Source organism: Oryx dammah, unplaced genomic scaffold (genome assembly GCF_014754425.2).
Source record: "Oryx dammah isolate SB20612 unplaced genomic scaffold, SCBI_Odam_1.1 HiC_scaffold_1, whole genome shotgun sequence".
NCBI lineage: Eukaryota > Metazoa > Chordata > Mammalia > Artiodactyla > Bovidae > Oryx > Oryx dammah.
The window spans coordinates 24,140,137-24,154,579 of NW_024070185.1; the positions used below are offsets into that span (position 1 = coordinate 24,140,137).

Below are 14,443 nucleotides of genomic sequence, written 5' to 3' on the forward strand. Positions count from 1 at the left end.
AGGTCAGCAAAGACATTAATGGGAGGACCAGAGGCAAGACGGGGGAAAGATTCCAGTTTCTTCTTGCTCTTTGAACCGATAGTCAAGGGGAAGTGACAGAGACAGTGGTCTAATCATGAGGAAGTTCCCAGGGTACCTGCATACTCTTGGAAAGATTGTAGGACTATGCCTGGTTCTGTTGAAAAAGGAGTTTTCATTTCATAGAGGAAGCTAAGCCGTCCAGTTGGGACCTGGAGGAAGAGTGCCAGAGTCCCCTTGTCTGAGTTATATTCTCCCCAACCAGGCTTCCCAGGTGGCTCAGTGGTAAAGAATCTATCTGCCAGTGCAGGAGATTGATGTTCGATCAATGTTCGATCCCTAGGTTGGGAATATCCCCTGCAGGAGGAAATGGCAACCCACTCCAGTATTCTTGCCAGGAGGATCCCATGGAGAGAAGAGCCCGGTGGGCTACAGTCTGTGGGGTCCCAAAAGAGTTGGACACAACTGAGTGACTAAGCAGGCAATGAATGGCTGGCCCTCCTGGGCCCTTGTGTTTTAGTCAACTTTTCTCAAAGGGACAAATATTTCCTTTTTCAGAATGAAAAACTTGAAGGGGTGGGGCAGGAAAGAAGGTGGGTCATCTGGATTCCATGTGTGATGATCTTAGTCTTCACTTCAGCGGCCTCATGTCTTCAGGCTTTATTTGATGTACCACACTCGAGGTGGTGAATGTTGACTCCCTCTGAAGGACATGGACCATGACACATCCTTGTAATCTCAGCCCTTGATACTAACCACTAAAAAGAATAACCACTAATGATTCTTGCAGAACTTTTTTCTTTATATGTGCTAATGTATTATTATTTTCTTTTATAAAATGAAATGGTAAATAAGGGTTTTAATTTTTTCACTGAATGATATATCTTAGATATTCTTCCATGTCAGCAGATGTGTACTTACCTCATTCATTGTGGTGACCACATGACATTCCGCTGGATGGCCAGATCACAACTACTTTAACTTCCTTCTGTCACTGGGTATTTGGGTTGGCCATTCAACTTTGATCTTTCAAGTGAAAGTACCTAAATAACCACATGGCACCAGTGATAAAGAACCCACCTATCTGTGCTGGAGATGTAAGAGACATGGGTTTGATCCCTGGGTCAGGAAGATCCTCTAGAGAAGGGCATGGCAGCCCACTCCAGTATTCTTGCCTGGAGAATCCCGTGCACAGAGGAGCCTGGTGGGTTACAGAATCCCTATGAACAGAGGAGTCCATAGGGTCGCAAAGAGTTGGACACGACTGAAGCCACTTAACACATAGCGTACACTCTTAATTCCCTGTGTCAGCATAGTCTTTCCCAGGAGCAGAAAGAACCAAATCTTGCCCTGTACTGATGCTTGTGTTTTAAGTGCAAAACCTATATGTGACTTGTTGTTTATTTATTTCTTTGTCTTTTGTCTCTACCTTTTCCTCTTGTGCAGTCCTCTACAACCAGGGACAAGGATGAACAGACTCTACCGGTAGGAAGCAGTGGCCTTGTCTGTGCCTGTTCCTGTGCCTGTGGACAGGGTGGGGCGGGGTAGGCGGAAGAGGGGCTCTTGTGCTCAACAAGTCATTCTCTCCCTTGGAATCTTTAAAGGGTTTAATCTGCGGGTGTACAAATGTTCTGTCCTGGTATTAGTGTCAACTGAATTCTTACGTTCAGTGACAAATGATTTCTAGGACTAGGTTTCAAAAGGATTTGAGTTCCCTCTTTCACTTGGCATGAAAAAGTTGAAAGAGTGAGGTATTTTCAAATTCCATTCCAAGGGATGTTGAGCTGCTGTTTGGGGACAGTGAGGGATCTAATGCTTGGTATCCATTTCTTTATGTATCTGCATGTGCACCTGGCTTTTTGGTTGGAAATTTCTTTTGGTTCCATCAAAAGAAATGCTGCATGAAGTTCTATACATTCAATATATTCATAATGCCTGGAAGAATGCTTTAAGTTCTATAGATATAGGATAAGGAACATTTCCATAGAAGAGTTCATTTGGTTTCCCCAAATAAGGGAACATAGTAACAGTGATTATGACATATTATTAACAGCAAACACATTTTCCAGTCCCTATCCAATTAACACATCACATTTTGTATTGTGTAGCTTGGCAGGGAAATGACCTTCAGAGTTTTTATGTTCAGTCATCAGTGATTACATTTCAACTCTATTCAAATCTTTTAACCTTGCCCCTAACATTTTCTAAGCCTTAATCTTCTGAATCAAATAACACAGCACATTTTTTTTTAAGTTGCAGATTTTTGAGTCTGAGAGGACTAGTAATGAAGATACATATGACCCCATTCTTCCTCCTGTGATGCTCAGAGTAGAAACTTCTGACATGCACTGGGAATCCATAGGATATACCAGATCCAGTACTGGGCTAGGGGTACAGACCTAGGCTCTTCCTTTGTGAACCACAGTCTGGTTCTGAAATACCAGTCATCCCCTCGGATTCTTCCCCAAACCCTGTAGAATTGGAAATATTATTTCTAATAGAATATCAGGTATAATAAAATCACCCTAAAAAATTCAGGTTTCTCCATGTATCATATAATCACATTTTACCAACACTTCAGGCTGACTCATGTTTGCCTCCAAACACGTGGATCATTGTTAATAAGTGTTCTACAAAATAAGGGATGAATGAGCAATGCTCATAAACACTATCCAAGTTAGCCAAGTTAATCATACTTCTTTAGTGTTAGACTTAGTGTATCTTGGTGTCTAATACATATCCTAAAACTCTAAAGGTGAGTTAGCCTAGGATGTAGCACTTTCCAAATGTATTTGGTCACGGCATCTTTTGTGGGACTTTTCTCAGGAAGCCTCCTTGTAGATGTGTAGTGTGATGAAACATTTTGCAAAACCCCATAAACTAAAGGCCCCTTTGGAGTCAGGAAGGTTCTCTTGTGGAGACATAATAGGAGGATCTCTCTCTTCAGATCTCACTTAACACAGACTGTAAGGCTTCATGGATGAGAGCCGTGGTTCCCACATGGAATGGGGTACCCTGAAATGTGTGCCTGATGTTCCTTTGTGGAGAAGGGGGAAATATTAGCACCTCTGTTGTTAACTTTCTATATTAGTCTTCATAATTTCCACTCTTGTAAATGTTTTATGGTATATATGCACTTATTTTAGTTTTTAGTATGTGTCTGGATATAGATAGATACATATGCATATATATAGATACACATATACACACTCAAAAGTTTTACTTATAGGGTATACAATCCAAACATTTTAGAGACTACCCACTGGTTCAGAGAACAGATGTTAAGTGTTGCAGACCTGCTACCCATTCTTGTAGCCTCCATTTTTTGTCTCTATGACCCAAACACGTCATTTTGCTTCTCTAAGACTAAATTTCTTCAGCTGTCTAAAGGAAACAATAAGAATGCCTAGTTCATAGAGTTAAGTTTGAGAATGAGATCAACTAATGGAGGTCATAGTACATTGACCAGCATATACTAGGTTCTCAAGAAACGATAGCAGTTAATCCCTTTAGTTGGAAAGGATGTGAGAACGCCATTCCTTCCGGAGACTTTGAAGGAATGTACATCAAACATCTTTGGTTCGATTGCGTGTGATGCTATGACAGATGCGGCGAGGGGCTTGCCTTGCATTTCTGAGCTCACGGCATCTTTGTCTGGCTCCTCTGCTCAGGTGAAGCCGCGTCTGCAGCGGGGCGGAAGTTCCGCCTCTCTCCACAACAGTCTCATGAGGAACAGCATCTTCCAGCTCATGATACACACCCTTGACCCACTCGCTGAAGGTAAGCATCAGGCTTTGATTTGGGCACTTGTTTGGGGCAGAGGCAAAGGCTATGAAAAGGCCTGTCTTCCTAAAACACGTTTGTGCTTCCATCACAAACCCGCTAATGTCCTCGTGTGTCACCTCTGCCAGAGGCAGCCCCAGCCCTTCCGTGCGCTTTTTCTACCACCACCCAGTTCACCAGCAGAGGTTCTTGTAGCAGGAACAGGAGCGCAGGTCTGTTTGCTGATTCTGTCTTTTGATGCCTCCAGCATGAATACAGTTTGTTATCAGGCAGAGCAGACAAAAGAGCTTTTTCTCTCCCTTCCAGCTAGAATGACAGTTCTCTTTCAACATATCCTCCTCAGTTTCAAAATGAAGTTGTATATCAGGATAAATTGATGAATTGTATATCTTTAAAAAAGAGAGAGAGATAAGAACTCCATGACTTAGCAAGGCTGGGATTAGTTTGGGGAATGATGTTCACTGCAAAACACTAATGTTGTACCTAGTCTTTGGCAATTGGAAGATGGCGGGGGGTAAGTTTCTAATCACCCAAAGAGCACTCTCTAAGATAACTGCTTAGGATCAGTTGAAGAACCACCCTGGTTCACCTCCTAGGATCATCATATAAACCATCACCAACAGTCTAGTATTGTATTCTTCCAGTTAGACTCACAAGGAAGCCAGATACATTGTGCTTTTTTATTGCATAAGTATGCTAAAAAAAATAATTTTTCAACGAAGTAGGTATCTGATTTATCAGATAAATATCGGAGTTAGGCCACTAGCAAAGGGCTTGTATATTGCCAAGTCTTCTGTTCTACCTTCATCCCTGGACCTTACAACTGAGCCTGATGTTACACAGGGGCAAATGACATGGAAACAGGTCTCTGCCAGTGAATGAATACATGGGATGAGATTAATAAATCATATCATACAAATCAGAGCTCTTTACCAATGTAAAGCTTTGCTAAGTAATTTCAAGGGTCCAGATGAAGTCAACAAAATCCTGGGATGTTGAGAGAAGCTCCCCAGGTCCTGCCTTCCCTCACTGGACCTTCACCCAGAATTATAAGTGAAGATCACAGGCTCACTCCCACTGTGGGGCACTGCAGTTATAACACATTTCCACCTTGTGGCCCAGAGAGTTGCATAGCTGATGTGATATTTTCCAAGGAGCCTTCCTGCATCGATCCTGGGTTCTGTTTACTGAGGGGCAGTCGTTTGCCAGGAACATCCTAAATATCATACTCTTTTTACCAGAGGTCCATGTGACAAGGAAATTGGCCCTGGTCACTAGCCTTCTTCCCCTCCACTGCTCAGGGTCACCCCCAGAGAAATGATCTCAGTGAGTGAGGGATCCCAGGGCAACCTCCTGCCGGCCACAAAGCAGCTGTGTGACTTTGGGCAACTTACAGCCTCCCTAGTATCTCATTCCTTCATCTCCAGTAATAGTTACCTCAGTCTAGTAATTTTATAATTGGCAAAGTATTTTCACACCTGTGAATCTATGCTTTCTAATAACTTCGCAGCTAACATTAATATTTTAATTTCATAAAGTACCACCAAAATAGATCTCAAGGGTATCTCCTTCTCTCTCTGCGAGCTCTTCATTCCAAGCCATCTTTACAGCTTCCTAGCTGATCTTCCACTCCCTCCATTGCCTCTTTCTTTGCATATTTTCCACCTAGCAGCCCAAGTAACCTTCTTAAAAAGTAAATCAAATCATGTCACTCCTACTAACCTGCAGCGGCTTCCCATGGCTTATACGAAAATGGTGAAATACTTGCCATGGTCTACACCATCTGTCTCATTCTCCAAACTCACTTTGGCTTACTTTGTGTTAGCTAGACAGATGCCTTCTGTCCTAAAATAGATACTTCTTTCCTGCCTCAGAGTCTTTGCTTAGACTGTTCCCTCCACCCAAAATACTTTTCCTTCTCCGATTTTCTTCCACTTTCCCCTGCTTTATTTTTGCCCAATCTTCAGCACTTTGTGTAAATGACACCTCCTGACCATTCAGTATAAATGAGGGCACCAGTTGTCATCTCTTGGTGCATCCTTTAATTTTTCTTTATTGCCCACTTTACAAGTTGTATGCTTATTTGTTTACTACCTGTCTCCCCCAGGACACAGGAAATTTCTAAAGAACAGAGATTCTATTTATTTACCAGTTGTCCCCAAGGTCTAACAGGCTACCTGGTACCCAGTAGCTGCTAAGGCTTAGAACGATTAAGCCACCTGGCCATAGTCATGCCCTGATAGTCACACAATTACAAAGCTTTCTAAAGCCCCATGGTCTTAAGATTGCATCTTGGTTATTTTGAGCTACCGTCTTCCCCACCGTTACCCAGAAGAGCAGGTGAGAGAAGAAATAAACTATCTTACCTGCCCCAACTCAATTATGAGCAAGCGGCTGAGTATACTTATCTCTGGCAAGGTATGTTATATAGTAATTGAGGACAGATTCCAGAGCCAGACTCTCTGGATCTGAATCCTAGTTCTGCATTTACTAGCTGTGTGACCTTGGACAAGTTACTTAACCTCTCTGCACCTCAGTTTCTGTAAAAATCAGGATGGTATAGAATAATGTCTACATCATAAGGTTGTTATAAGGACTAAAGGAGTTGAATGTTCATTAAGCATTTAACACATTGCCTCGCAGATTGTAAGTACCATACGGGTTTGGAATTACTGTTTCATTACATTGAAAAATAATACAGCATATGAATGTTTTAATTTAAAAAACTCAAAAGGCTGTGGTGAGACTTTCCTGGTGGCTCAGTGGTAAAGAATTCACCTGCTAATGCAGAAGACACAAGTTCAATGCCTGGTTCAGAAAGATCCCACATGCCATGGAGCAACTAAACCCGTGTCCTACAACTGTTGAGCCTGTGCCCTGGAGCCCATGCACCACAAGAGAAGCCACCGCAACGGGAAGCCTGCTCACTGCAAATAGAGAGCAGCCCCCGCTAGCCACAGCTAGAGAAAAGCCCACACAGCCACGAAGGCCCAGCACAGCCAAAAATAAATAAATAAGATTGGGCGGGGGGGAAAGGGCTATGATGAAAAAAATAAGTAGTCCTCCTCCAACAAACTCCCAGTTTTCTCCAGTCCCCCAGTTCTTTCAGAGGAAATGACTGCTACCAATTTCTTGGGGTTCATTCCAGAGATGATCTGTATATATACAACTCTGTGTGTGTGTGTGTGTGTGTGTGTGTGTGTGTGTGTCTGTGTCTGTGTGTCTGTGTCTGTGTGTGTGTGACCTTGCCCATAGGTCTCAACAATCTAAATTTCTGTGGTTTTTGTCTGAGGGAGTTTGGTTTCTGGTAGGGCTTGTTTTTGTCTTTCTAGCTGGTGGAAAGGTTATGCTTTGTTTCAGTGAGATAAGAGCGGGTGAATCTGGGTGATCTCGGAGTCAGGCCATCCGTGATTTTCTGAAACACCTGGCCCTTGTAGGGCTGTACAGAAATTAAAGTGTTTGTTCCTGCTGTAGCAAGATATGCCATCTAAATCCAGGCACCTCCTTTCAAGGTGAAGCCTCTCCCTGAAAGACGTGGAGTGCTCCAGTGGCATGAATCTGGGAGAATGCAGAAAGCCATAATCAGTTCTGGATTTGAGTGATTAGAAAATATGGAAAGTACTTCAGTGTTTCAAATTGCTTCACAGCACATTGCCAAGAAAGCAGATTGCTCCAGTATTTTTCCCCCCAAAAAATTCACAATCATTTCCCATTCCAAGAACATTCCAAGCTCTCAGAAATAGTCATCTCTCTTTTTGTTTGCATCTAATCACTTGAACTCACACATCCTCGTGCCAAACTGTCACCTCTTAACAATATAGAGCATGCTGGTTACGTCACCGGGCTGATGGCATGAACACTGCCGTGGCTTCTCTGTTGCACTGATTGATGTTCCTGGCACCTGCCTCACTGAGTCGTGCATTGGCACAGCATAGCAGACAGTCCCTTTTCATAAGCGACATTTTTGACATCATCCAGGACAGATGACCTATGAAAAGACATTTCTCATCTGTGCCATTCAAGTGTCAATCCAGTGATGGAGCCCTTGCTAAAAGCTTTAATTGGTGGTTGGTTTAGCCTCTGAGCCTGAGTCACAAGATCCAGCAGTGTTTGTGTTTCTTATCTATCGATACGTAACAAAGCACCCAGGACTTAGTGATTTAAAACCACCCCCATATCATTCCTGCATAATTTCATGGATCAGGAATTTGGGTGATTCAGGGATCAGCAAGGTGATTCTTCTGTTCCATGTGGTCTCAGTGGAGGTCATTTGATGTTATTCAGCTAGGAGATGGGCAGGTTAAAGGATCCAAAAGGGCCTTGCTCACATGTCTGCTGTGTCTGCCACCTTTGAAGGCACAGCTGGGAGGCTGGGTTCAGCTGGGCCCCTGACTCTCCATGTTGTCACAGGGCTTTTCCACGTGCTTGGTCTTCTCATGCAGTGGCTAAGAGCTCCATGAGCAAACCATCCAAGAGGCCCAGGCAACAGGGGCAGGGCTTCCCATGACCTAGCCTGGGAAGTCCCAGAATGTCACTTGTACTATAGTCTAACACTAGTCATGCCATCCCAAAGCCCAGACCAGACTCAAGACACAGAGGAGGAGACTCCACCTCTATATGGGACGATACCAGAGAATTTGAACCACCTTTCATCTAACCCAGTCTGTTTCAGGGACACACATCACTGAGTTCATCTGTCCATGGTTCAGTGGCATTTTCTGGGCAAACTACACAGTGTGGAGGGGACAAAGCCATAGGCAACCTGCTTTGGGTGAGAAGACAGTACAGCTGTCTTTTTTAAAATCAGAAAAACCTTAGTGTTCCCAGAAGTAGACTTCCACTTACATCACATGGGCTGGGACAGGGCTATGTGACCACCCTGACCTACAAAAGAACCAGAAGTGGGCTCTCTGCCCCCTCGAACATGAAACTCCACGGTCAACCCCAGTGAAAGTCAAAGGGTTCCCTTTCTCCTTCTCATCCTTAGTAACCTTCATCCTCTTTTCAAGTTTCTGATTTACAAAGAGATACAATGTTCCCCTTCTTCCTCCCTTTTAAAACATTCTCTGGTGGCCCCTGAGTCCAGATTTTATACAGTGGCCCTGAATCCTCCCTCAGCAAAAGCATATCCCAATACTTGCCATCTAAGGAGCCTGGTTACCCCAAGACATAGGCGAAATCATGCCCTACCTCAGTTCCAAACTATCTCACCAGCAGGAAAAGGCCCAGTTTTTGTGGTGGCCCTAAGGCCCCCTGTGACCTGCCTCTCTTCTTTCCTCCCTCCTTCCCCACTCTCTCTTTTTTTTCCCCCTCCAATCCTCTCCTCTTTCTCTGCCCTCCTCTCCTTCCTCTCACGTGTCATTCCCTTTGCTCTGCTCCTCTGATTGACAAGCAGCTCCTCACGAACTCCCAGCATCCTCCTGCCCCAGGGCCTTCACACATGTTCTCATCTTTCTCCAGCCTGCTTTCCCTTCCTTCAAGTCAGCACACATATGTTACCTAATGAGAAAGATCTGACTCAGCTGCTCTATTTTTGAAAAACAGCAAAATCAAAACCATGATAATAAAGCAGAGTTCTGGACCTTCCTTGCCCTGCAATATATTTGTCCATAACCACCATGCTGCTGCTGCTACCGTTGCTAAGTCACTTCAGTCATGTCCGACTCTGTGCAACCCCATAGACGGCAGCCCACCAGGCTCCCCCATCCCTGGGATTCTCCAGGCAAGAACATGGAGTGGGTTGCCATTTCCTTCTCCAGTGCATGAAAGTGAAAAGTGAAAGTGAAGTCGCTCAGTCGTGTCCGACTCTTGGCGACCCCACGGACTGCAGCCTACCAGGCTCCTGCGTCCATGGGATTCTCCAGGCAAGAGTACTGGAGTGGGTTGCCATTGCCTTCTCCAACCACCATGAATATATTTATTTGTTGTTTGTTTCCTGTTGGACATGACTGAGCAACTGAACTGAACTGAACTGAACTGAACTCCTGTCTCTACCCTTACATCTTGGACAAGGCAGGCACTCCTCTATCTCCAGGGCCCAAGGTACATGGATCCCAATCCCTGTTTGTTGAGTGGATTGAATGAGTGCTTGCTTATATAATGTTTCTGCTGAAAAACATATGACTAGCCATGTAGATTATCTTAATCCATGCTCTGTCAAAAGACTCTTTGGATGTGACCCACGAAGTCCTATTCAGTTAATGGTTGCAGTAGTGAGCAACAGTCATGTCTCCTTCCTTGTGGAATTTCAAATTTTGATTTACACTTTTTCATCATAACAGCAATTTTATTATCAATAGCAAAGTTTAACAAATAACTGTACTTGATGCCTTAGAAACACAAGAACAGGGATAATACTGTGTTAGCCTAGGGGGCTTGTAATTGAATTGAAGGATTATTTAACCTCAGGGCATGAGACAGTTTAGAACAGCAGGTCCCCAGGCCTGATGTGTGTTTCTCTTAAGACCATTTTCATGACAAAAATCTTCAGAATCCTGTAATGAGATATCTGAAAATGATACCATACTCACAGTACGATACCTGCCTTCTTTGCTATTAAAAGACAGACAAGCTTCCCCCACGGTAAATTCACTTCATGTCACACAGCTGGTCTCTGCTGTCACTTTCTAGCCACACATTTATGTTGCTTTCATTTAAATTGCCTGGAAGGGTGTTCTGAGAGCCTTTCCGCTGCCTTTCTGAAGGGACAGTTTTGGTCCCTCAATTTCCTCCCACTAAGATCCTGTGACATCCTGACGGCATCTCTGCTCTATCAGTCTGACTTAGGCAATGCAAGGTGACGTGAATTCCAGGACATCTTGATCATAAAGCCTCACAAATGAGTAGCCACTATTTATTGTTTCCCCATCTTCCCTGTACCCTAGATGATAGGCTTTCAAACTTGTTTCTCAGTAACAACATAAGCTTTTACTCAAAGGGATTCCCACAGGGAAAAATAAATATTTTTAATAGTTAAAACTATTAAGAGTTTACTCATATCAGATCCTTTTATCAATGTGAACAACTCAACTGCTTTCATATAAACCATCAATGTCAAACATAAAATAAATAAAGACCCACTCAACAAAATGCAACAAAACCAAAAAGTGCCAGGGATTAACTCAAAGAAAATGTTTAAGAACTTTAGTGCAAAAACAGTAGTCATTTCTGAAGAATATGGAAGACGATCTAAATAAATGTTGGTATATTATAAAGATATCAGTTCTCCTCAGATGGAATTCTAAATGCAATTCAATTCTAATTGAAATCCCAAAAATATGTTTATGGAACTTCAGAACTTGACTTTGAAATTTATATAGAATTAGCAGGAAGAGCAAAGGCACTTTTCACAAAGAACAAAAAGGGAAAATATACCCAGCAGAGATTAAGATGTCTCATGGAGTAACTGCTTTTAGGTGCTCTGGTTGAAGGATTTGGCAGGAATGGGAGGAGGCTGGACCAGAAGCAACCAGGATCTCCCCAGAGGTGAGCAGGAAGGAGCAGGAAGCAGGAAGCAGGAAGAAGCTGTGAGCACCTGCCCTGTGGGGTCTGCCAGCTCTGGCTGAAGCACTAGGGGATGGGAGCGGGGCTTCCTGAAGTGCTAGAATCAGCCCTGTGATGGAGCAAGGCCCTCATTCCCGAGGTGGTGAAAGCACACGTTCACGGAATCAACAGCACATCCTGACAAGTGCAGATTAATAGGGAAGCCCGGCTGGTGCACGGACAGCGGGAGCTGTCAGGGCAGGGGCACTGGGCTTGCCAGGTCTTCAGGAACGCCGTCCTAGGTGTGAACCTGAGGGCAGGGCCATCAGGAAAGGGTCCTTCAGAGGAAGTGACCTTCAAGAGCAGTTCTCAAGGGCAGTGAGGAACCTGGGCAGGCAGACAAGGCGATGAGGGATCGAGGGCAGTGGAAGTGGCTGGAGAAACCCACGCAGTGCATGGTTGGCCTAACCGTGCCAGGGCTTCTTTGAGCTGAGCGGGCGTCTGACTGTTTGCCTGCTTAAAAGCTCCAGTGGGCTCTCCTGTCCAAGGGCACTTGCAGTGTGTGTTTGTGTGTCTGTGTATCAGTGTAGCTCTGTTTGGATGTCTGTGTATATGTGTATATATGTATCTGTGTCTACGTTTGTGCGTATGTGTGTGTGTCTGTGTGTGAGTGTCTGTATCTGAGTGTGTCTGTGTATGCATCTACCATAACTATGTGTGTGGCATTTCAGTGCCAGAAACTAAAGGCCTAAGATGATGTTGAAGAGAAAAAACAAGAGACTGGAACTTTGGAAGTGCTTATTACTCGGTGCCACATACCTACAGTCACCTCCTGTCATTCTCCAATCAGTGGCTATGGGAAATATTGTGCTTTACCTCCAAGGAAACTGAGGTTCAGAGAGGTGGCATTACTTGCTCATGGTCACCCAGCTCCTAAGTCTGCCTTCAGAGCTTAAACACTTTGCACTCACACAGGACTCTCGTCTGTAGCCATGTGTCCATCCCCCATACATACAGCCAGACATCTGTCTATTTTGTAAAATCACATCAGTGCTTCAACGTTGATGTTTAGTGTTAACTTGAAGCTGACATGAAGATTAAACTTTTACTTGCTTGCTGCTTTTTCTTTTTTTCTCACCCAACAGCAGAACTTATTTCCCCAGCTTCTGTTTTTAAAAATGGCTTCAATATGCACTTTCAAAAATTGTCATTTGATCCTAGAAGAAAGTCATTTTCATGCCTATTTGATTCAAAATGTGGAGACGTTATCCCTGAAAGGCAGTATTGTAACCCCAAATTGTGGATCAGTTTAAATTAGCGAGAAAGATGCTTGCGTGCTGCCTCAGCTGGTGAGTGGACAGGCAACAGGAGTGAAAATCTTCACTGGGAAAGAATAAAATGCAATCTGCTGGCTTTGTTTTTAATAAGATGATGGTCGTTTAAATGCCTGGATAGAGGAAAGCAGGCTATTAATGCCTCTCATAGTGCAAATGCAGGGACAAGTTAAATGGCTCCTCTCTTTGGGGAATAGTAGAGCATTACTCTCAGATTTGAACATCAAAGATGGTCGAAATTGAATCTCTCTTTGTGTTGTACACATTACAAATACATTTCATTTGGGGCATGAAGAGAAAGTGAATGGTCTCCCTGAAATGAATGCTTTTGAGGGTAGAAATAGGCACTCTCTCTCTCTCTCGCTCGCTCTCTCTCTCTCTCTCTGTCTCAGGTTTGCCTTGAAGTCAAGTCCACAAAGGTCTGTGACCAAATTATTGACTTGATGCCATTTGAAAGTAAACACTGCACACAGAAATAAAAAAGCAATGAGGCATCCATTCAGTTATAGTTTCATCTTTGTTCTCTTGAACTTATCACATGCTCTAGAGATGCAGTTAGAACTCCTTCAAAGGGAGGACCCAGAGTTTCCCAAGACAGAAAGCAGCCACAGCGATGATGCCCCCAAAGGATGGGGCAATCAGTGACGGTGGAAAAGCACTTTAATTTTGTCGGTGATGGCCCATTCCAAAAGCATGTTGGTGTAGAAACGTCATTCAAAGGAGTTTTCTCTCAAATGAAACACTACAGACGTGTCTGCTTTGTTCCCTCAATAGCTGGGCCTCGCATCATGGAGTGCCGGTTGGACAATTTGCATTCGATTCAGAGACACCTCCCCCTGACGGTAGTCAGGTTTCTTGCTAGTGGGTCTCTTGGTCTGGGATTTGCACCATGCTCTGCACTCACCTCTGGGTGTTGTCATATTGTAAAAACAAATCCTCAAGTTGCTGTCAGGGTCCATTTCTCTCCTAATCTCATGATAGCAGAGCCACCAAATCTGGCCTCTTCACCTCAGCCATTAAAAAGAATCTCGTGACCCATGTCAAACTGTCCTTTATAGGTTGTCTTGGGGCTCAGTGAGACTATATGATACACACGTGTGCAGGAGCACACACACACACACTCACATAATGAGTGATCAGCATTGTGGTTTATATAAACTTGAGGGTCTACAAATTTGTTTCCTGTTTGTGTGTATGGATTCATGTATTCATTCATTCATAAAACACATTCCTATTGCAGGCTGATGTGAGTGGTCACCCCATGTGAGAACATTTCCCTTTACAAGCCCCCACTTTAGGTAAGTCTCTAGGGGAACAGAAGCCAGTGCTTGCCCCAGTCTAGTTAACTTCCTGAAAACCAGCATAAATGTCGTTGTTGTATCTGAGTTTTAGCAATGCAGTTGCAACAGCCTCTGTAGCTACTTGTGTGCTGGTAATTTCTCTCTTTGACTTCCCAGACTGGCAGCACTTAATCCCATATGGCCAATAGCAAAGGTAGCTTTGCTTCAACTCTAAGGACTTCAGGCCAGAACCACCATCATTGGCAGGAATTAAAAATCATGGTGAGTCCATCTAATTCCAGAAAACTCTTCATGATGAAAAGTCTCCTCTGGCATTTCTGAAAAAATCTTTACCCATTTGTTTATTTTCCTTTCCATGCATCCTGTTCCCATTCATGGTACACTAGGTCACGCAGAGTTTCCTATCTAGTTGTGTGGTTCCGTCACTAAGCTGTGACCCTTTTGTGACCCCCCCTTGACTGTGGCCCATCAGGCTCCTCTGTCCATGGGATTCTCCAGGCAAGAATACTGGAGTTGGTTGCCATT

General features: G+C 43.8%; 1 protein-coding gene across 3 annotated transcripts in view; it reads left to right on the top strand.

Annotated features, from left to right (window-relative positions):
- Positions 1-14,443, top strand: part of SLC24A2 (solute carrier family 24 member 2) — a 276,734-nt gene that overhangs the window by 182,123 nt on the left and 80,168 nt on the right. For all 3 annotated transcript variants that reach the window (XM_040238391.1, XM_040238389.1, XM_040238390.1), the window contains exons 3-4: positions 1,465-1,503; positions 3,690-3,798. In XM_040238391.1, coding sequence (XP_040094325.1) covers positions 1,465-1,503; positions 3,690-3,798 — 148 coding nt within the window. The remainder of the gene's footprint in view (positions 1-1,464; positions 1,504-3,689; positions 3,799-14,443) is intronic.